A 23,550-nucleotide genomic window follows, 5' to 3' on the forward strand; every position below is an offset into this window, starting at 1 on the left:
AACACTTTTTTCATCAATAAAATTAATAAATCTATAAACAATTCTTCAATGAACATAAAAAATGGATAAAACTACCGACATTTTAAACGTGTCGATGGATTTGCAAGCCGGAAACTAAAATTAAAACTTTTAAAAAATGTCAATTATTTTTTAATTTATCGATAATTTTCAATTAAATAAATGATGTGTTTTTAATTAGATAAAATACCGTGTTTTAAAATCAAATAAAATGTTGACTCAATTATTATATATTATAAGTGGATATTTAAAAAAAATTCTAGATTTATTACTAAACATATTGTATTCAAATAATGTATTCACTTATTCTAAATTTTACTTTAAAGATTTAAGTGAAAATTATTAAAATTTTTTATTATAATAACAAATTTGAAAATAAAATGTAAGTGAATGTATATGTATTAGACATATTAGACGAATGAGTATAGTTTTTATTAAAGTTATGTTTGATGTATAAAATTATTGATACGATTGGATAATAATTATTTTATATCATATCTAATTTTTATTTAAAGAAAAAGATATAAATTATAAGGAAGATTAATATCTTTTTGATATAAGATTATTTAATCTTTTTCAAGTTGAGAAAATTATTTTTAATTTATTGTATTACATTTATATATTTAATTATATTTTTAAAAATTATATTAATAATTTAAATTATATAAATTAAAAAAAAATAATTTTGATAAATTAATAAATTATTTTATTATAATTTTTATATATATCAAATATAAAATTAAATAATCTTATTTAATTTAATTTAATTTATAATATTATTTTATTTTATTTTATGATAATATTGTATATCAAATATGACTTAAATATATTAAAAAAGAAAATGTGATCGTCGGGCGTCGTCTATGGTAGGAGTAGCTAGCACGCAGGCGTAAATCCACCAGCATTTGATAAATGACAAGGCTTCGCGAAACGGAGAGGTTACGGCGTTACGCGGTCCAATAATGTTCAAAGTTGACCCAGCCGAGGAGCTGTTCTGGCCTCGGATATGTTTTTGCATTTCTAACTTTTCTACAGAAAAATTCAAAGATACTATTGCTTTGACTTTTCGCCAATTCTAGTTATAAGTGCGCACGAGATTGAGGATGATTGAAAGCAGCACCTGAAAGACATTGTTGCTCTTCAATTCCAAGTTACGAAAGCGCCCTTGTTCTGCGGGGAGCAAACAAAGGCCATAGTTGTCATCTCAACAAGCTTGGTTTGATTGAGATACAATAAAACTGCCCCACAGCGGCCGCTACCTCAGACCTGATTTGTTTTAGCAATCTGAGACTTGTTCTGCCTCGTCTTGTATTTTAAACAGCTTTTTGATTTGCTCTTTGAAATATCTGTCTTGTTTCTCCTGTCAGTAATTCTCTTACAGGACAGCCATAGACAAAATGAATAATCCATGGATGATGCTTTCCGTACTAATCTTCATGTGCTTTTCTCTCAACTGCCAACTCTCATTTGGAGCTGACACCATGTCAGCAAATCAATCTCTGTCCGGAAATCATACAATTGTTTCATCGGGTGGAAACTTCGTATTGGGCTTCTTCAAACCAGGTAACTCTTCCAACTACTACATAGGCATGTGGTACGGGAAGGTCTCTCAACAGACCCCAGTTTGGGTTGCAAACAGAGAGACACCAGTCCGTGATATATACTCTTCAGAATTAAAAATATCTAATGGTAACTTAGAATTGTTCAATGAATCCCAAGTACCAATTTGGTCCACAAATATTAGCTCTAGCAGCTCAAGTTCTGTAGTAGCAGTTCTTGAAGATAGAGGGAATCTTGTTTTGAGAGATGGGCCCAATTCATCAACGCCGTTATGGCAAAGTCTTGATCATCCCACGCACACATGGCTTCCCGGTGGTAAGCTTAGCTTAAATAAACGAACCAATAAAAGCCAACTTCTTACTTCATGGAAAAATTCAGAAGATCCTGCTCCGGGTCTCTTTTCCCTTGAGCTAGACCCCACTGGTACCAATCAATATTTGATTCAATGGAATGGATCCGAAAATTACTGGACGAGTGGTACTTGGGATGAACAGACAAGGATTTTCAGCTTAGTTCCAGAAATGAGACTGAATTACATCTACAACTTCAGCTATGTTTCGAATGAAAACGAGAGTTATTTTACTTATTCGCTTTATAATCCTTCTACCATATCTCGATTTATTATGGATGTTTCGGGCCAGATTAAGCAACTTTCATGGTTGGAAAGTAGCAAGCAGTGGAATTTGTTTTGGTCACAGCCGAGACAACAATGCCAGGTGTATGCTTTTTGTGGGGCTTTTGGCATCTGCAATGAGAAAGCTCTGCCTTTCTGTAACTGTTTGTCAGGTTTCCAGCCAAAGTCAGTAAGCCATTGGAATCTGAGCGATTATTCTGATGGGTGTGAAAGGAAAACCAAGCTGCAGTGTGAAGATCCCACACTTGCTAATGTGAAGAGTGATAAATTTCTAGAAAGCCCCAACATGGTATTGCCTCAAGATGCCCAGTCTATGACCGTTGGGACCATGTCGGAATGTGAATCAGCCTGCCTCAAGAATTGCTCTTGCACTGCTTATGCTTATGATAGTGATGGGTGTAAAGTTTGGATGGGAGATCTCTTGGATCTGCAACAACTTGCGGAAGAGGCTAGCAATGGAAAAGCTATATATATCAGGCTAGCGGCATCTGAGTTCTCAAGTTCCAGCAACAATAAGGGAATAATTATTGGAGCAGTTGCTGGTTCAGTGGGTTTAGTCCTAGTTCTTGTAATGCTTGCAATTTTGAGATGGAGGAGGCGAAAGATGATAACTCCAAAAGCTGTTGAAGGTTCACTTCTAGCTTTCGGATATAGAGATTTACAGAGTGCAACGAAGAATTTTTCTGAAAAACTGGGGGGAGGAGGCTTTGGTTCTGTTTTCAAAGGAATGTTGCCAGACTCGAGTGCCGTAGCTGTGAAGCAGCTTGAGAGCATCAGTCAGGGAGAGAAGCAATTTCGCACAGAGGTCAGCACAATTGGGACAATTCAACATGTTAATCTAGTGCGACTTCGTGGTTTCTGCTCTGAAGGTACAAGAAAGTTATTGGTGTATGATTACATGCCAAATGGTTCTTTGGATGCCCATCTTTTCCATGAAAAGAATGCCAAAGCTTTAGACTGGAAAATAAGGTACCAGATTGCACTCGGTACAGCTAGAGGCTTAGCTTATCTTCATGAGAAGTGCAGAGATTGTATTATTCACTGTGACATTAAGCCAGAAAACATTCTCTTAGATGCTGAATTCTGTCCAAAAGTCGCAGATTTTGGCCTGGCAAAGCTTGTTGGGCGGGACTTCAGCAGGGTGCTGACAACTATGAGAGGGACAAGAGGCTATCTTGCACCAGAGTGGATTTCAGGAGTCGCCATTACAGCTAAAGCTGATGTCTACAGCTATGGGATGATGCTTTTTGAGTTTGTATCCGGAAGGAGAAACTCTGAACAGTCTGAAGATGGAAAAGTTAGATTCTTTCCAACTTGGGCTGCTAGCCTAATAACTCAAGGCGGTGATGTCCTTAGCCTATTAGACCCCCGATTGAATGGAGATGCCCCTGTAGAAGAGCTATCAAGAATATGTAAAGTGGCTTGTTGGTGCATCCAAGATGATGAAAATCACAGGCCTTCAATGGGTCATGTAGCTCAGATCCTAGAGGGGGTTTTGGATGTGAACCTGCCTCCTGTGCCAAGATCTCTACAAGTGTTTGTGGACAATCATGAGCACATAATCTTCTTTACAGAGTCATCCTCAAGCCAGAGTTCTCAGATACGGAGCAACATTTCAACTACTTCTCAGGCTAAGAGCAGCACATCAACAATGAGTTCATAAATCATGAAAACAATTGTCTGGAAATAAGTTGAGGTATTTAGGTTTCGCCTTATATATATGTTTTAGAGTTGTCTTAACATCTTTTTTTCTGATACCTAAGTCATTCTTATTAATAGTTGCCTTCTCTATGGAGACCGGAGCATGTTGCTTGCATAAGTTGAGCAAAGCCTTGCTTCATGGAATGAGATAAATGTAATTGTTTATGGACATTGGCTTGATTGAGAATTTGCAACTGCACGGAATTAGAATAAGTGATATAGAATGAGTAGAGTATCTCACGGAAATTGAAATATATGGAAAAGAATTAAATATTGAAATTGTTCACTTTTAATTATATCTAAAAGATTGAAAGTAGAATGTAAATAGCTGAATAATTACTTAAATTAACTAACTAAGCATGCAAAATAAACTAAATGTGAACTTAACAATTTAAATTAAATGAAATAGAATGTAAGTTTGCTTAACAAACTTAAAAGCATGTAAATTAAATCTAAACCAATATGCAAGATTATAAACTAATCAACTTAAACTTAAATCACAATGAACAAAATTGAATTAAAGCAGTTAAATCTTAAAACATGTAAGAACTATTAAACATAAATCTAAAAATCTTAAACATGCAAAAACTATATTAAACAAAATCTAAATTAAACTTAATGGAATGCAAATGACCTAAATATAATAAATTAAACTTCAAACCTCAAATTAAATTAAAAACAGACTTTAAAGAACACAAATTGTGTGAATAAAAAATTTTAAAAGAAAAATACAAATTGAATTGAATTGAAAGCAAGAACAAAAATTTAAGGAAGCTCAAATTGAATTAAAAACAAAACAAAACTTTATTTTAAAAGAGAATTAAAATTAAACTTTGCATAAATTTAAAATAACTTAAAAGAAAACGTAAAAACATGAAAAGTAAAAAATAAAAAAACTTAAAAGTAGCTAACTATTTTAAGTTAGACTATCACCCAAAGCCTTACTTCAAATTTTCTCTAAAGAAAGATAGTTATTTATATAATAAGAATATGAAGAATTTTAAAGTTAGAAGGATAGGTAGGTGGCGGTTAGGGCTTTCTTCAAGTAAAAAGAATGTTTTGTAATTACTTTTAAACCCTTGGTAGCCTTCTTGAATAAGAACTACAACTTGGACTAGATTTTAGCACTTATTGACCTTTTTTGAATTGGACTAAGCCTTTTTGAATAATAGAATGAACAATTGACCTTTCTTTTAGGGAGCCCCAAACCATAAAGTGTTTTGGGTTCTTTTTGGGCAACTTCTTCCATTGGGCTTGAATATTGAAATCAATTAGTCTTATATTATATTCTTAAATCTTGGACTTATGTTTCTCTAGTTAAAGAGTTCTTGGAAAAAAAAGAAGTAAAATTCTGAGTTGCGCTCTTCTCATATGCTGCACTTTTTTTATAGTGCTATTCTATCTTCATGTAAATCCTAACCTTGGTAGAAATACCCATACAAACTAAAATTTCCTACTCAACTATTCTAAGTAGGATAACAAAGTGCTATTCCTAGTCAATGTAAGAATTTTAAGTCAATGTGGGATTTTCATGTCAAAGTAGGAAAACCTTCTTGAAATAGGAATATTAAAGGCTATTTAGACTTTTTCAAGTATGAACAGAACTTTCAAGTCAACATACCACATAATTTTCCAAGTTATCTCTCTTGGCCAATGAGAAAAGATTTGTTGCCATGTCATCTATAATAATTCCATGTATACACACCTATATAAAACACCATGGAGTTGCATTTAACTTAAAATTGCTCATCTATCCCTAATTATAGCCAAACATCCCTCACACAATTCTTGCATGAATTTTCTAAAATTTTTGACAAGATTCATCAATTCTAACTTTAATAGGTTTGGTAAAGCAAATCTTGTATAAACTTATCAATCTAACTTTAAGATTTCCAAGAATCAACAAGTGCATCAAGAATAGTCTAAGATTATTCCAAATGTACCAAGAATCATCTAAGATTGATTAAGAAACTCAAAGATTCTTCAAGATTCATCAAAATTGAATGTTTTCTTTAGGATTTTCTATAAAATGGCAAATTAAGCACATTTGGAGTAAAAAGAAGCTTATTTTACCAAAAACAAAGCAAAAGTAACTCATTTAAGCACTAAAAATAACTTTATTTTATAGAGTTATTAAACCCCAAACTTAAATTTTTTCTTGCCCTCAAGTAAAATAAAACTTAGCTAAATCAGAAAAACATGCTAGAGATCATAATGCATGCTTTCAATATTAGATTCTTATAAGTCTTCAAAATTGCATGATAAATATAATTTAGAAAAAAATCATAAGCATAAATTAAACATAAAAATCATTCATGAAAAAGTTATCTCTCAATTGCAAATTTCCTTGTGTTTGTATAATCTAAGTCATATCAACACAAGATATTCAATTAAAGTTATGCAAACATGAAATTTAATAAATCACTTCAAAGCATGCATAAATTTTATAAGTTTGCTTTTCGCATATTCTTTCCACTAATGTAGCCACACTTAACCAAGGGTTAATAGGTGTTTTTATTATGCTTATAATGTCAGGCTGGGGTTAAAGGTAATTAGGTTGATAAGTCCATACATTTATTACTTAGAATCTTTTTATTTGATGAGAAAGCTTTTAAGAGAACTGTATACCCCTAAACCTAGATTTTTCTTTCTTTTTTTTTATCTTGACTTTTCTGCAAATAGCATTCATTATCACTTGAGCATTTTTTTCTCTTTTTGTTTCAAACTATTTTTCTACCTTTCATACTTTGTACCCTTTTTCTTTCTTTTTTTTTTTAACTCCACCTTTCTTTCCTAATGTAACATAGCCCTTATATTTTGATTAATTGATCCATATGAACATAGGATAAGGTAGAAAGATAAAGATAATAAATCAAAGGGTGGTTATTTCATATAGTTTTTTTTTTTTTTTTAAAAAGAAAAAAGTTATATATTAGGCTGAAAAGGGTGACTAAGGATAACGATATAAAGGTTAGTTTGAAAGGCTTAAACAATCCAAAGATGACCTAAATCATCTTTTTAATTAAGTGTAGTCCATGATTTTGCCTTAAGAAATGCTTAAATAAATTTTAAAATAAGCATATAACTTAAAGATAAATGTAACTTCACATTTACATAAACTTTAACTAAGCATACATGCATCTTAATGATTAAGACTAAGTGCTCAATAATATGAAAATATCACAATTATGAAGAAACTAATTCAAGAACTAATCTCATGCTTTCACTACATTTGTTTTTTTTTTTCTAACAACTATAATCAAAGTCAATCAAAGTTTTTATCATTGGATTATGAGAAAATAAACAAAGGTAGCAAAATACCAGTTCTAAACATGTTAACTTAAGCTCCAAATAAAAAATTTTAAAAATTTTAAAAACATTTGGAACAAATTTTTTCCCTCAAGCTCAATCAACACATTATCCTTAATGTGTAAAAATATAATAATAAAGCACAAAAAGAAGAGAGATATTTCTTTAATTCACCAAGATTGAATATGGAATTGTAGGAATTATCCATGCGCTGCACATTATCCTAGCTTTCTTATTCCTCGTTCCTATAAAAGCAAAAGCAAACAAAACAAGCATTACCTGTTCCTAATAAAAACCAAAATAATAAAATTAATCCTAAATATGCAAAGTTGAAAATTAAAACTTGAATTGCCTCCTAAGAAGCATTAATTATAGTCAAGCTTGACTAGTACCCATCAATTACTCATGTGGTTCGGTTAAAAAGAGAACTATTTTTTTGTCAATCAAAACAACCTCCCAAATTCTTTTTATATCTATGTCCATTAACTTTAAAAGGTTTTCCCATCTTTTCATTTATAATCACCACAACCCCATGCGAAAAAACTTAGGTAACTATAAAGGGACCATACCATTTTGATTTAAGCTTGCCAAGGAATAATTTAAGCCTTGAATTGAAAAGCAACACATGTTGACCAACCTCAAAGTGTTTTTCTGTAATCTTTTTATCATGTAGCTTCTTGCTTTTCTTTTTAAATAACTTGGCATTCTCATAAGCTTGAAGTCTAAACTTATCTAGCTAATTTAATTGAAGCAATCTTTTTTCACTAATAGCTTTTGCATCAAAGTTCAAGTTCTTAATTACCCGTATGCCTTGTGCTCTAAATCCACAAGAAAATAACATGCTTCCCCATAAACTAATAGATATAGAGACATACCTAAAGGGGTCCTGAATGCAATGTAATATGCCCATAAAGAGTCATCAAGCCAAGTTGACCAATCTTTCCTAGAAAGAGTTATGGTTTTTTCAAGAATTCTCTTTGTTTCTCTATTAGCACTTTAACTTGGCCACTTGTTGGGGGGTGGTATGTATTGTCTATCCTATGCTTGACCCCATACTTGGTAAACAGAGCTTTAAAAATCTTTGTTGCAAAAATGAGATCTTTCATCACTTATGATTGCCTTTGGTGTGCTAAATCTTGTGCTAAATCATTGGAAGGAAAAATAGTCGATTTCACCCACTTAGATATATAGTCTACTACTAATAAAATATATGAATTGCCATAGGAAAAAATAAAAGGACCCATGAAGTCAATCCCCTAAACATAAAAAATTTCCATTTCAAGAATATTGGTGAGAGGCATCTCATGTCTTTTTAAGAGATTTCCATCTTTTTGACACCTACCACATCTAAAAACAAACTCATAAGCATCTTTAAAAAGTGTTGGCCAATATGAACCAAATTGTAGCACCTTGGCCACCTTTTTTGCACCTTCATAATGTCCACCATAATCAGCTGAGTGGTAATGCTTTAGAATATCTTTTACTTGCACTATGGGAATTTAGAGGTTGGTTTTTACATTACTTAAATAAGAAAAAGTCATCCCACACATAATACATAACATCATTAAGAAATGTTTTTGGCTAAAAAAAAATCAGGAGGAAAAACATTACGTATTATATAATTAACAAAATATGCATACCATGGTAAACTTTTGGAGGTGAAGCGTTGCTCATCTGAGAATGACTGATGGATCATTTCACTTTGTAAAGCTTCCTTTTCCAACCTTGAAAGATGGTTAGCCACTTAATTTTTAGTTCCCTTCTTGTCTCTAATCTCTAAATCAAACTTTTATAGAAGAAGAACCTAACTAATAAACCTTAGCTTGACATTGTTCTTAGCAATGAGGCATTTTATGGTTGAATGGTCAATGTATGCCACTACTTTGGTGCCAATCAACTATGATCAAAGTTTCTTAAAAGCAAAGACAATGGCAAACAACTCTTTTTTGGTTATGGCATAATTTAGTTATGCTTCATTTAAGGTTTTTCAGTATAGTAAATGGGTTAGAAAATGTTATCCTTCCTATACCGGAATAGCCTCTACCATATAATCGCTTGCATTACACATCAATTCAAAAGGTAAACTCTAATAAGGCATGCAATGATTGAGGTTGTCACCAATTTTTCTTTTAAAGTTAGAAAATGTTGGAAAATGATTGAGGTTGGAAAATGTTGTCCTTCCTGTACCCAAAATAGCCCTCACCATATAATTGCTTGCATCACATATCAATTCAAAAGGAAAACTCCAATAAGGCATGAAATGATTGAGGTTGTCACCAATTTTTCTTTCAAAGTTTGGAAGGCATTTATGCATGCGTCATCAAACCTAAACTTTACATTCTTCTCCAACAAGTTACATAGTGGCTTGGAAATCTTGGAGAAGTCTTTTATAAATCTTTTATAAAGACCAGCATGGCCTAGAAAATTCCTTATGCCCTTAACCGAATTTTGAGGTGGCAACTTCTCAATCACCTCGATCTTGGCTTTATCCATTTCAATCCCTTTGGAATAGACCTTATGACCTATTAGTACACCTAGGTTGGTTTTTTCATATGTTTTCAACACTTTAGAAATATGTGTTAAGCATAAATAAAAAGAATCACCAAAAACAAAAAAATTATCCATAAGTACCTTGAAGAATTTTCCACCATGTCAAAAAAAAAAAAAAGCCACCATGCATATTTAAAAAGTGACAATTACATTGCATAGGCTAAATGACATCATCCTAAAGACAGAAGTCGCATAGAGGCCTAGGAAAGTAATCCTTTTTTAATCTTTAGGTGTAATGGCTATTTGATTATAACCATAATAACCATCTAATAAATAGCAAAACTCATGGCTAGTTAATCTATCAAGCGTTTGATCAATGAAGGGAAGTGGAAAGTGATCTTTCCTAATTGCTTTATTAAGTTTCTTATAGTCCATGCGCATTCTCTAACTAGTGACCATTCTTGTTGGGATGAGTTCATTATAATCATTGGTCACAGTCATTCCCCCTTTTTTCGACACACATTAAATAAGATTAACCTAAGAACTATAAGAAATTATATAAAAAATGCCTGTATCTGACCACTTGATGATGTTTTTCTTTACAACTTCCTTCATTACTTGATTTAGGCATCTTTGATGTTCAATGGATGCCTTGTCATTATCATAAAGTAGAATCTTATGTATAGAGACAGACGGACTTATCCCCTTGATGTAAGCTATAAATAACCCAATTGCTTTCTTATACTTTTTAAGCATATCTAATAATTTTTCTTTTTGCACATCATCTAGGTTTGCTGAAATTATAATAGGTAGGGTAGATGACTCCTTGAAAAATGCATACCTAAGATAGGAAGGTAGTGGTTTGAGTTCTAATATGGGTGGTTCCTTAATGGATGGCTTAAAACTTGTAAATGATTTTATTGCTCCAACACTTCTATAATGGCTTGTTCCTTACCTAAGTACATGTTCTTTAATGAACCTAACATTTATTACATCAAAATATGATTTAACTAGTCTTGTTTCCTTTACACCAATGTTTTATTCCTTAAACTTTTCTTGTAATTCCTCATTCAACTCATCAACTTTTAAATAATCATCAACACTACTAGGTTATTTGATTGCTTTAAACATATTGAATGCCACCTCTTGATCTTTAACCCTTATGGTGAGTTCATTTCTTTGAACATCAATAAGTGCTTTTACAGTAGCTAAGAATGGTCCACCCAAGATGACTGAAACTTTATTATCTTCAAACAAATCCAACACCACAAAATTGATTAGAAAGATAAATTTGTCCACCTTCACTAGCACATCCTCAAAAACACCTTTTGGGTGTTTGAGGGATTGATGAACAAGTTAAATAGTGATTGAAGTAGGCTTTGTCTCTTTAAGTCGAAGTCTTTGAAAAATAAACAAAGGCATTAAGTTAGTATTTGAAAAATAAACAAAGGCATTAAGTTAGTACTTACATCAAGATCACACAAAACCCTATCAAAGAAAAGATTACCAATAATGCAAGGAATAATAAAACTTCATGTATCTTTAAGTTTTAGAGGTAAACTTCTTTGTAGAATGGCATTGCACTTTACAGTAAGTATAATGGTACAATAGTCTTCCAACCTTTTTTTCTTTGAAAATTAAAGAGCAGAACCTACTAGCCAGGCTTGAAACTTCTTTCCAGGATTTTCTTGTCATCTCATCTTTTTGTCTATTCTTTGTATAACTTGAAACTTTCATAGGCTTGTAACCTAAACTCATAAAGCTCATTAAGTTGCAACAACCTTTTTTCACCAATTGTATTTAGATCAAAGTTCAGATTTTGTAGAGCCCAGAAAGCTTTATCTTTCAACTCAACTAGAAGGTGACATGCTTTTCCAAATACTAGTTGGTATGATGACATCATTATAGGAGTTATAAAGGCAGTCTTAGAAGCCCAAGTGAATCATCTAATCTTTTAGACCAGTCTTTCCATGAGGGATTTACCATTTTCTCAAAGATCATTTTAATTTCTTTATTTGATGCTTTTACTTGGTCACTAGTTTGTGGGTGGTAGCTAGTAGCAACCTTATGGGAGACTTCATATTTCATTAAAAGTCTAGCAAAGTGTTTATTACATAAATGGGTTATTTCATCACTAATGCTTGCCTTAGGTGTCCTAAAGTGAGTAAAGATGTTTTTCCTAAGAAAGTTCATAACCACCTTAGCATCATTAGTGGGTAAGATTAATACTTCTACCCATTTAGAAACATAATCAACCATTACTAGAATGTAAAAGTTGCCATAAGATGAGATGAGATGAGAGGTCCCATGAAATCAATGCCCTACACATAGAAAATTTCAACTTCTAATATGTTGTTCAGGGCATTTTGTGTCTCTTTGATATGCTCCATACTCGCTGGCATTAATCACACTAGGAGACAAATTAGTGTACATCCTTAAACAATGTTGGCTAATAAAAACCAGATTGTAACATTTTTGCTGCAATTCTCCCTCCTTCAAAATGTCTTATATAATTTGATGTATGACAATGTCTAAGTATGCTTTCTACTTTTTCCATAGGAATGCGCCTTTTAAAGATTTGATCTTTGCATTGTTTGAACAAATAAGGTTCATCATAAATATAATACTTGACATCGTGTAAAAATTTTTTTTTTTGCTAGTAGGACAAGTCCGAAGAGAGGACCTTACCAATCAAATAATTAACATAGTCTACATACCAAGGTAAGTACGAGTGGCTATAAGTAAAGAGTTGTTCGTCAAGCAATGTCTCATTAATGATCATTTTACTCACTCCACCATTCTCTAACCTAGAAAAATGGTCAGTGACTTGATTCCTGAACCCCTTCCTATCCCTAATCTCTAAATCAAACTCTTAAAAGAGAAAGATCCATCAAACAAGTCTAGGCTTTGCATCTTTCTTTGCTATCAAGTACTTAATGGTAGAGTGATTTGTGTAAACTATCACTTTTGCACTGATAAGATAGTAATGGAACTTATCAAATGCAAAAACAATAGCTAACAACTTATTCTTGGTGGTGGCATAATTAAGATGAGTGCCTGAAAGAGTCTTACTTGCATAGTACGTGGCATGGAACAACTTACCTTTTTTTGTCTTAAAATTCCTGATAGCATAGTTGCTAGCATCACAGATGAACTTGAAAGGGAGGTCTTAATCAAAAGTTACAATGATATGTGCAGTAGTCAACTTTTTTTTAAGGTTTTAAAGGTAGTTATACAGGACTCATCAAAGTTAAATTGCACCTTCTTTTCAAGCAAATTACATAAGGGTTTGGAGATCTTAGAGAAATCTTAATGAACTTTTGATAAAAACTCGCATGTCCAAGAAAGTTGCTTATACCCTTAATTGTGGTAGGTGTTGGAAATCTCTCAATGACCTCAATTTTGGCTCAGTCAACCTCAATGCCTTTAGAAGAAATCTTATGGCCTAGTACCATTCTTTCTTGCACCATAAAATTATTTTCCTTAATTTAGCACAAAGTTAGTTTCTTCACATCTTTTTAAAACCGAACGAAGGTGAGCCAAGCATTGTTTGAAGTTGTCTCCAAAGGCAGAGAAGTCATCCATAAAAACCTCGAGAAAATCCTTTACCATGTAAAAAAAAATAGCCATTATGCACCGTTAAAAGATAGCTGGTGCATTACGTAATCCAAAAGGCATCCTTCTAAAAGTAAATGTCCCAAATGGATAGGTAAATGTTATTTTCTCTTAATATTTCTAAGTAATAACTATCTGGTTATAATTTGAGTAACTGTTAAGGAAATAGTAAAACTTATATTCAGATAACCGATTGAGCATTTGGTCGATAAAAAGGAGCAAGAAACGGTCTTTTCTGGTCAACTTGTTAGCTTACAGTAGTTCATACATACACTAATTGGTAATAGTCCTCGTGAAGATAAGCTCATTGTTGTCGTTAGAGACAACGGTTACTCTACCCTTTTTTGGCATGCCTTACACTAGGCTAACCCATTAGCTATCAGAAATGGGATAAATGATACTAATGTTGAGCCATTTATTGATTTCTTTTTTCACCACCTCATTCATCATAGGATTTAGGTGATGTTAGTGCTCTATAATAACCTGATAGTTATCCTTAAGAAGGATATTATGCTTGTACACAGAAAGACTAATAGCCTTAATATCAGTAATAGACCAATCTATCGCTCTTTTATGCATTTTAAGAACTTGCAGTCGTTTACTCTCTTGAGCAAGATCTAAAGCAGAAGAGATAATAACTGGCAAGGTAGAGCCCTCTTATAAGAATGCCTACCTAAGATGATCAGACAAAGGTTTTAGTTCTAAGAAGGGAGGTTTTTCTACAAAATGTTTTTAGAGGGTTGGCAAACAAAGGCATTCCTAATGGCTCAAATCGACCTTGAAGACCATAAGTGGTGATTTTAATCCACTTGACACTATCATAGGACTTATCATCAAAGGAAGACTCATGGGGGTAACTAGGGTGATCATCTAAAAAAGCATCATGAACTAATTTGGTCACTGTGTCTACCTTAAAATAATCATCTAAGTCTCTAGTATATTTCATTGCTTAAAAGTCATTAAACTTTAACTCTTTATTTTGGACTCATATAGTGAGTTCTCATTTCTAAACATCGATGATAGGCCTACCAGTAGTAAGGAAAGGTCTACCTAAGATGATTGGTACTTTTTTATCATTTTTTATCTCTAAAACCATAAAATCAGGTAGGAAGATAAAAGTCTCAACCTCGAGTAATACATCCTTTATAATGCGTTTAGGGTATTTTAGAGACCTATTAGCTAATTGGAGTGTCATTCTAGTAGATTTGGCTTCACCTAACCCCAATTTCTTAAAGATGAAAAGAGGCATCAAATTAATGCTAGCACTTAAATCATAGAGTGCTCTATCAAATAAGAGATTATCTATAATACATGGAATGGTGAAACTATTAGGGTCTTTAAGTTTAGGAGGAATGCTTCACTAGAGAATGGCATTGCATTTTTCAGCAAATGCAATGGTTTCATAATCTTCCAACCTCTTTTTTCTCAAAATTATGTCCTTCATGAACTTTGCATAGCTAGGCATTGCTGTGGCGTATCTGCAAAGGGATATTGTTATGTAATTTCTTAAAAATCTCTAAAAATTTTACAAATTGTTGCTTAGTCTTTTGCTTTTGAAATCTTTAGGGAAATGGTATTGAAGATCAATAGGTGTCTAGTTTATCGGGTGAAGGAATAGACACACTACTCTTCGAAGAAATTTGAGAACTCATACTATCATCTACTTGTTTTTCTCTTTAGATTGTCTTCCCTTCTTTTGCTCTTTTTCATTAACAAGGCTAGACTGGGTAGCTGAACTAGAGGTGGATGTTGTGGCTGTGGTAGGATGATTAGCTAAGTGTTTACCATTTCTGAGGGTAATTGCCTTACAATGTTCTTTTCTTTCCCTTTTTAGATTGGTTTCAGTGTTGTTAGGAAGGCTACCTTGAAGGTGAGTGTTAAAGGCATTAACAATTTGCCCTATTTTCACCTTTAAGTTCTTAATGGTAGTTTCTTGACTAAAAAATGTAGCGACTTGCCCTTGGATGAGATTAGCTTAATTCATCAATATGTGATTTTGGTTCTAAAGAATGGAAGAGAGCATGTCTTCAAATGAAATTTTCTTTTCCTAAAGTGGGGGATGGTGTGGTAGGTACTAGGGAACTGGGTGCTAAGAGAAACCAAAAGGGTACTAGGGTTTAGAATTAGAAGATTAACTCTGAGTATTTGACTATGAAAGGTTCAAGTGATTTTTTAAACTAGGGTTATATGTGTTGGAGTATAGATTGTTTTGTTACCTACTAGGCTGAGTGATGGAATGGATAGGCTTTATCCTAATAGGACAACGATCCATTTAATAGTCGCCTCCACACATTTCATAGCTTAAAAAAATGCTAATAGATTGAACTGGGCTAACAAAATGGACTGGGTTTTGAGTATGGTTAGATCCTAAAGTGTCCATTTTCTTAGTAAGAGATGCTATTGGGGCAGTTAATTAAGTAATGGCATCAATCTCATACATGCTGGCAGGTTTTCAAGGATTCTACCTTTTGGATGCCCATTAATAGTGGATCACACCATCTCCTCAATCAGCTCATATATTTCTTCAATGGATTTGCTTATCAGAGCTCTGCCAGTACTAGCATCTATGATGGATTGGTGGTGTCCCAAAAATCCATTGTAGAAAATATGAATCTCAAGCCATGGTGAAAATCGTGATGGCAACACCTCTTGAGCAACTCTTTACACCTCTCCCATGCCCCATAAAAAGGTTCAGACTCTTGTTGGGAGAGGGTAGTAATGTTGTTCCTCAATTTTGTTGTCTTTGCAAGAGGAAAAACTTTACCATGAATTTATGTGCCAGATCATCCCATGTGGTGATCGATCCAAAAGGCATAAAGGTAAGCTAGCTCTTAGCCCTATCTTTTAAGGAAAATGGAAACAACCTGAGAATGGCATTATCAGAAATACCATTATTCTTAAAGGTGTCACAAATTTCAAGGAAGTTCTTGAGATGGGCATTTAAGTCCTCACTAGCTAAACCCCCAAACTAGACAGAGCTTTGGATCATTTGAATGGTGGCAGGCTTAATTTCAAAAGTATTTGCTTGGATTGTTGGCCTTCAGATACTAGCTTGGAATCCATTAATGTTAGGCATAGCATAATCTCACAAAGTTCTATGATCAAGTGGGTTGCCCATAGGTTGGGTAGAGAGGGGTTGCCAAATCTTTCTCTTTTAAGGTTTCTAAGAGCCTTTTCTATTTTTAGGTCTAAAGGTAGAAGACTGAGACTCCTAGATCTACATATGTACCAACCATAGGGTTGTAGGGCAACAAAGAAAATACACAAAAGATAAATTAAAAAATTAAAAAATATTTACAAAAATGCCAGACTACACCCTAACATGTCTCTACTGATATTAATCTTAGCCTAAATGCACCAAATCCTCAACAATGGTACCAAAAACTTGTCACTATCTATCAGGAGTATTGCAAGTGTATGGTCACAAAAGTAATAAAGATTGGAAGTATTCCATATATCATCTCCTTATGGATTTATGAGTTCTAAACCTAGAGGTAAGCACAGATTTCAACCTTTCAGGTATATTTGGTCCTATCAATTATTTTTTTAAAAATGTAATTAACCTAAGATTAATATAATAAAATGACTAGATAATTAAAACCTAAACTAAACTACAAATTATGGAGGTTAGAGAGCTATCAAGAAAATTACAAAAAAAAGTAATTTCTTAAAATGGCAAGTTACTAAAAATGGCAAGTAACAAAATCAAAAATTAAATTAAACATAATTAAAAGCATAATTTAAATTTGAAATTTAAGATAAGAGGGATGGAAAATAGAACCATGGATTAGCAATAAAAAGTGATATTAACATAACAAAATATAAAAAGGATAATTAGCATTTTAATTTAAAAATTAACTTTAAAAAATTCTAATTTAGCCTAGAATGCATGAAATGTATGGAACAAAAATTAAACATGAAAATAGCATGGAAATACATGGAATGATGTCCTAAAAATAAAAATTAAAGGTTACCTACAAGCTAAACTAAAATTCTAGATGAAACAACCATCAACTTTCATTGAGGCATTTCATCGAACACCTAGTATATTATATGCAAACTCTTCAATTAACTAACCTAAATCCTAGGGCATACAACCAGAATTAAATCTAAGCTAATCTTAGTGAAAATGACACATTAAAAAGTAGAACAACAAATAAAATAAATAAAAATTGCTAAACACCTTAATTAAAGCTAAAATGCAACCTAGCCTACTTTACCTAATAAAAATTACCTAAATCTATATGGTACTGTAAAAACTAATAGAACTAAATAAAAAAAGACCTAAAAATGAACTAAAATGATATATGAAAAAAGGTTTGAAGACCAACCAAAATGCAAATCTAAATTTAAAGTGCAAAACCAAATAAAAAAATGCACACTACATGTAACCTATGGCATAAAATGCCATGCAAAATTGACCCTACCTAAGAAAGTTGCAAAACTATTTTTCTAACTTAAAATTAACTAAAAAATGAACGGAAAAGATACATTTGATCCCTCCCTAAAGCAGAACTCAAGATGCAAAAAATTTAATGCAAACTGAAATACTAGAATGCATGGACACCAAGACCTATCAACTAAAATGCTTGGCAAATGTAATCCTACCTAAGGAATTTACAAAAACTGTTTTAATACCTTAAATAGACATAAAAACAAGCAAAAAAGGTGCAAGAAAGCTTTGCTTAAACTTACCAGAAAATGAGTAAAACAGTGTTCAAACTGAAAGCAAAATAAAGGCATAAATTGAAAATCTAATAGGCTAAATGCTAACCAAAAAAATAAATATAAAAAAATGCATAAATGTAACATGAAATCTAAGCCTAAACTATTAAAATAAACATGGAAATGAACATAAAAATAAGCAGGGGACTTCATCTAAATAGAACCAAAATTAGGAGAAAAACCAAATCAAAAACTAATGAGCAAAATGCATGAAAAATTCATGGAAGTGAAACTGTCTAAGCTATTTTAGCAAACACATGCAAAACATCAACCTAACTTCATTTAACTCAACTCAAATACATAGAAACTAAATAAAAATCGTAATCATAACCACAAGGCAGTAGCTAAAATAAAACCTAGGCAGAAATGAAGTTAGCCTAACTGAAAATACAAAAACAAAATAAACCCTCATGATTCAAGCTTCTTAGATGCCATTGAGGAACAAGAGTTCATCCAGCTATCAAGAGCTATCCTTTCCCCACAAAGATCAAGCTAAAATAAGGTAGAAATAAGCTGGAAAAAAAAAAAAAACTAGGCAGAACCAAAACTAAATAGATTAGAAATTTTTATTCCATAAAAATGTAGCAACAAAGTTTAAATAAAGAACTAAATGTAAATGCTTGAAAGCTAAATTAAAGATAAATTTTTTAACAACCAAAATGTAAAAGAAACAACTATAATGGAACCTTTAAAAGTCACGGCTAAATCCACAAAGGCTGTCTGCCAGTCACGTTGAAGTAGGAATATGCAAAAAGAAAAATCATGATCTAAGAAATTAGGTTCGGCTCTCTCTTTTTATCCCTTCACATGTCCTATTTTTCAAGCCCTATCCTAGGTCTTTTCTTAGCTCATAAATGGTTTCTTGAGGAATGCAAACCAACAGCCATGCTTGACATTTATTTTTCATTATTTTCTCACTTATAGTTTGACTTGCAATTTGTTTTCTTCTCTTTCTCTCTCTCTCTCTCTCTCTCCCCTTCTTTGTTGATTCTTCTTGGTATAAAATGAACATTTAAGCTTCATCCAATGTGGCTTAATTTTAGCTTCAATTCAGCTCATTTAATAGCTTCAAGTCTTTCAAGAGTTAACCCCAAAAACAACTAACAAATGACGCCACTGCTACCTTGTTTAGCTTGAATTTCCAGCCAGCTTTTGCACCATGTTTGCTTCCAAATTTAACTCATCAAATTAGCCACTTAAACTTTAAATTAACATTTCAAATGCAGCTCTAACTTAGCTCAAAACCAGCCTTGAACTCAAGGCAAATATCATTGCAAATAACCTTGAAAATTAGTCTTTAATTCCATCAAATGTTGACACCACTTGATGCTTTGTTTTCTTCAAGTCTTTGGCAAGAATCTTGCATCCTATTTGGCCTCCACATTTAGCTATTTAATTCAGCCACTTCACCTTGAATTTACCCCTTCAAGTGTATTTTCAATTTAATTTTCTCAATCTTTCATTTTACCTACATTTAGGACAATTAACACATTTAAGTAGAAAATGGATCAATTCAAGCAAAAAATCAAGTATAGAAGAATTTAATATAAAACCCTATGATAATTCTATAAACAATAAAATTATCACAAGTTTAAACATTATAAACCATCCTAGGACTAAGGCCGTAACAATGTCAAACTTGCTTATATTACCACTTCGTTTTATTCAAGAAATCCAAAAAAAGTTTATTTTGATTGCTGGTGAGGGGTGACCCTTTGCCTTAGGGCTCCAACCTTTTATTCATTACCTTGACTTGTCTGACTACCTTATGAATCTGAACATTTAACATCTGTATGCCTTTCTTGGCTCTTGGCCTTCTATTGCTTTTAGTCTTTTATTAACCAAATGACCCATTTGTGACTTTTGAAATGCCATGAAAATTTCTCTTGATAAATTGTTTGAAATGGATATCCTTGATGTCTTATGTCAAAAATAATGCATGAAACAAATTAAAAAAAAAAAAAAACACAAAAACATGGCAAAACTAATAAAAGGAAAACTTTAAAAAGGCACATGCAATGCAAAAAAGGTAAGCTGGTGTTACCAAGCAATTTCTAATTTTTTTTCTTTTTCTTTTAAAAACAATAGAAACAAGTTATTAGAAAATAAAAAAAAAATTAAATGAGAAGGGTAAGGGGTGATGACAAATGTTCTCATGAAATGAAATGCAAGTTTTATAAAACCCTACCATTTATGAATCTATATGCATGAAATGACATGATATACTAAACAAGTAATGAAATGCAAGCTTATGACTACTGCAACATACATATATGAAATGCACTGGCATATTATATGCATGAGATTTGTTTACACAAAATGCAATGTATGTGTTATGCCGTTCTAATGAAACCGACACATCTTTAAGATATGTAATGAAATGGAGTGCATCTATTATCTAATAAGATGTGCATGAGGTAGAATGCATGTACTATCTATTAAGATGCATGAAATGGGATTCATGTACATTCTATTAGCTATTTAGGTGAGATGGTGATCCAAGAAGAGGTGAATTGGATTTCTCTAAATTTTTTCCAAACAATGATTTCAATATAACTGAATGTGGAATTAAACCAATATAAAAATATAATGCAAATAACATTAAATTGAATATCTTAAAGCAAATATAAGTAATAACAGTGAATGCAAAGTAAAGAGATAGAGAAACAGAAATCAAACATAAGGATTTATAGAGTTTTGATCTTTCTCCTCAAGGCACCTTCGTCCTTTCTCTTGATTGTCCACACTACAACTTCAATCCACTAAATTTGAATTGAGATTACAACCCTATCATTTTTTTTCTAATGCTTAGGATAGAAACCTTTACCCTTATACAATTAAAATGATATCTCACCTCTTGCTTAAAAGATAACCCAAATGATTTTTGCAAACTAAAATACCTCTCAAGGTTGAATGTGTTGCCTAATGATGTACAAAGAAAATGGTGAATAAGACACAACAATATTTTAGATACAAGAAATACAAAGGATATTGAAATTAAGCTATATAATTTTTGATTTCTTTGAAAGAATGAAAATATGACTTGTTTGATCTTAGTCTTTTGATTTGTCAACCTTCTTGGTGTGTTAGAATGCCTAATTTATAGAGGAATTGAGGAAATAGCCATTGGGAATGCTTGGGAAATGAAAAACCATGTTTTTTTTCCTTTGAAACTAGTTTTTGGAGTTTGTTTGGGATTAAGAGATTGATTGGTATTGAGAAAGGATCAATTGGTTCTTGAATTTCACTTGATTTTTGACCGTTACAATAGAGGGAATTGATTGGTTTTGGTACCCAATCGATTGGGTCAGCCAAAATTTGCATACTGAATGATTTTGGATAAATAATGTCGTTGGTTGTCTTTTATTTTGTGCTCTACTCACTAATTTGATCATATCTTGAATTGTACAACTCCAAATCAAAAACTATTTAAAGATTGAGAAACTATACTTAAAGGGATTTCTATCCATATAAAAATCATCATATAATTCATTGTATTAAAATTATAGTGAATTTTCAAAACTTCCTTTTGTACAGTTTTTAGACAACTGCATAATGTCTAGTAAAAATTCAAAATTTTTTCTTAGAAAATTTGGATTTTGATTTTTTTTTTATTCATTATAAAGTAGACTCAAATAAATTTCCAAGAATATAAAATTCAAATATTAAAACTTTGTGAATTAATATAGAAAAATAAAAGAAGTTCAATATTGGAAAACTTTGTTTTTGTAAAATAACTTTCTTACGTTAATTTATTTCTCAAAACCACTATTATCAAAATTGTAGAGTCCAAAAAGAATAAATTCACTTTATAAACAATAAATAGACTTTCATTTAAGCTCAAATAAATAATCTTTAAAGATAGATTTGGTTTGAGAAATATGAAAACAAAAAAAAGTTTGTTTACATTTTGAAAAGCACATTATTTATTTAGTACCAAAAATAATAAAACTTAAGAACATGTACTAAATAAATCTTTTCAAAATCTTAATCAAGCTTATTTAGCTTAATATTTTGTCATTTTAAAATAAGGATCAATTCAAGGCTAACAGTCTCGTTTTTTTTTATATGATAAAACATAAAGATAAATATGCTTGATGAAAAACTCTTTGAAACATTTAAGATTTTGAAAAATATTTTGAAAAACTCCCCTTTAAACAATACATGGCAAAACTTTCCCTCAATTTATGTATCCTAATCCAACACAACTTAACAAATATATGTTATTCAAATATATCAAATATGCACAATCAAACATATGCATATCAAGCACAAGCAAATTTGTCCATATGATATTTCTCCCCCTTTTTGTCATAGCAAAAAAGGCACGAGCATATTAATAAGCAAATAAACACAAAAAGGCATCATTAACAAATATATTCATGAAATATTTCTCCCTTTTTTATTTAAGGTCTTTATATAAAATGTTAAAGCTCGTATATCAATTGCTATAAGCATAAAAAAAATCCATAAACTCTCCCCCCTTTTGCCATAGCAGAAAAAAGAGAGATCAATTCAAGGCATAGGACAAAATGCTTGATACCAATATTATCAAGAGTATTTTTAAATGCATGTAATCAAGTGATGCTCACAATCAGGTTCAAATACATGTATTCAAACACAAGAGCATAAAAGTATTCTAATGTATCCAAATTTAGCATTTTGCCACAAGTCATCAAATTTACTACATGAAATTTATGAGCAAAGGATAATGAATGATATGTAACCTACTCATAAATTATGTTTATTGTAGATGTGCTTAGAACATAAACATTAATAGCAATTAAGCATAAATTCAAGCACATATATTTAAGTTCATTCTAAATGTTAAGGATACCAATTGTTAAAGATATGTCATAAAAAAACATACCAATTGCTATCACAAAACAATTATTTTAATCCAAGAAAAATTGTATTCTAAGATTTTTTTTTTGTTTTAAATAAGGAATAATCAATTTTAGGCACACATAATTTTGCATGAAAGGTATAAGCTATATCAAGGATAGGCACATAAACAAGTGTTCATGAAAGTTAAAAACTTTTTTAGCAATTTTGATACCAATTTGTTAGCTATTTTGTTCATAAACTTTCAAGGATCACACTATATTTCAAGCATATGAAAAGTTAAAGCAATACATGCATAATAGCATTCTTTCATAAGTATATCCTATCCAAAACAAATATTCAATCATCATGTTATAGCAAAGAATTATACAAGCATGATTTTTCAAGCATGATGAACATATATGCTATAGCAAATAAATAATGAAAGCATAATTATTCAAATATATTCCTATTTATTTCAATACATAACAATGAACTTAATCTAAACATATGCAAGTATCTATATATTTATTTCAATCAAAATCATACAAGCATATGCAATAACATTTCAAATCGCATACAGTAATATACCAATAATGACACAAACATTTAGACATAATGTAGTATATGCTATTTTGATAATCTTAATCAATGAACATGTTCAAAGAAATCAA

At 31.6% G+C, this 23,550-nt stretch overlaps 1 protein-coding gene and 1 pseudogene across 1 annotated transcript; one reads left to right on the forward strand and one right to left on the reverse strand.

Moving 5' to 3' along the window:
• The first annotated feature begins 867 nt into the window (after positions 1-867).
• On the forward strand, positions 868-4,107 carry LOC111309253 (G-type lectin S-receptor-like serine/threonine-protein kinase At2g19130). Its single transcript, XM_022908264.2, has one exon. It carries the CDS (start codon positions 1,416-1,418, stop codon positions 3,873-3,875), a length of 2,460 nt encoding a protein of 819 aa, XP_022763999.2. The 5' UTR covers positions 868-1,415; the 3' UTR covers positions 3,876-4,107.
• Positions 4,108-7,454: 3,347 nt separating this feature from the next.
• On the reverse strand, positions 7,455-16,219 carry LOC149519975 (uncharacterized; annotated as a pseudogene).
• Positions 16,220-23,550: the final 7,331 nt, after the last annotated feature.

The sequence above is a fragment of the Durio zibethinus genome, chromosome 2, assembly GCF_047325235.1.
Source record: "Durio zibethinus cultivar Kanyao isolate XHJ-2024 chromosome 2, ASM4732523v1, whole genome shotgun sequence".
Classification (NCBI taxonomy): Eukaryota; Viridiplantae; Streptophyta; class Magnoliopsida; order Malvales; family Malvaceae; genus Durio; species Durio zibethinus.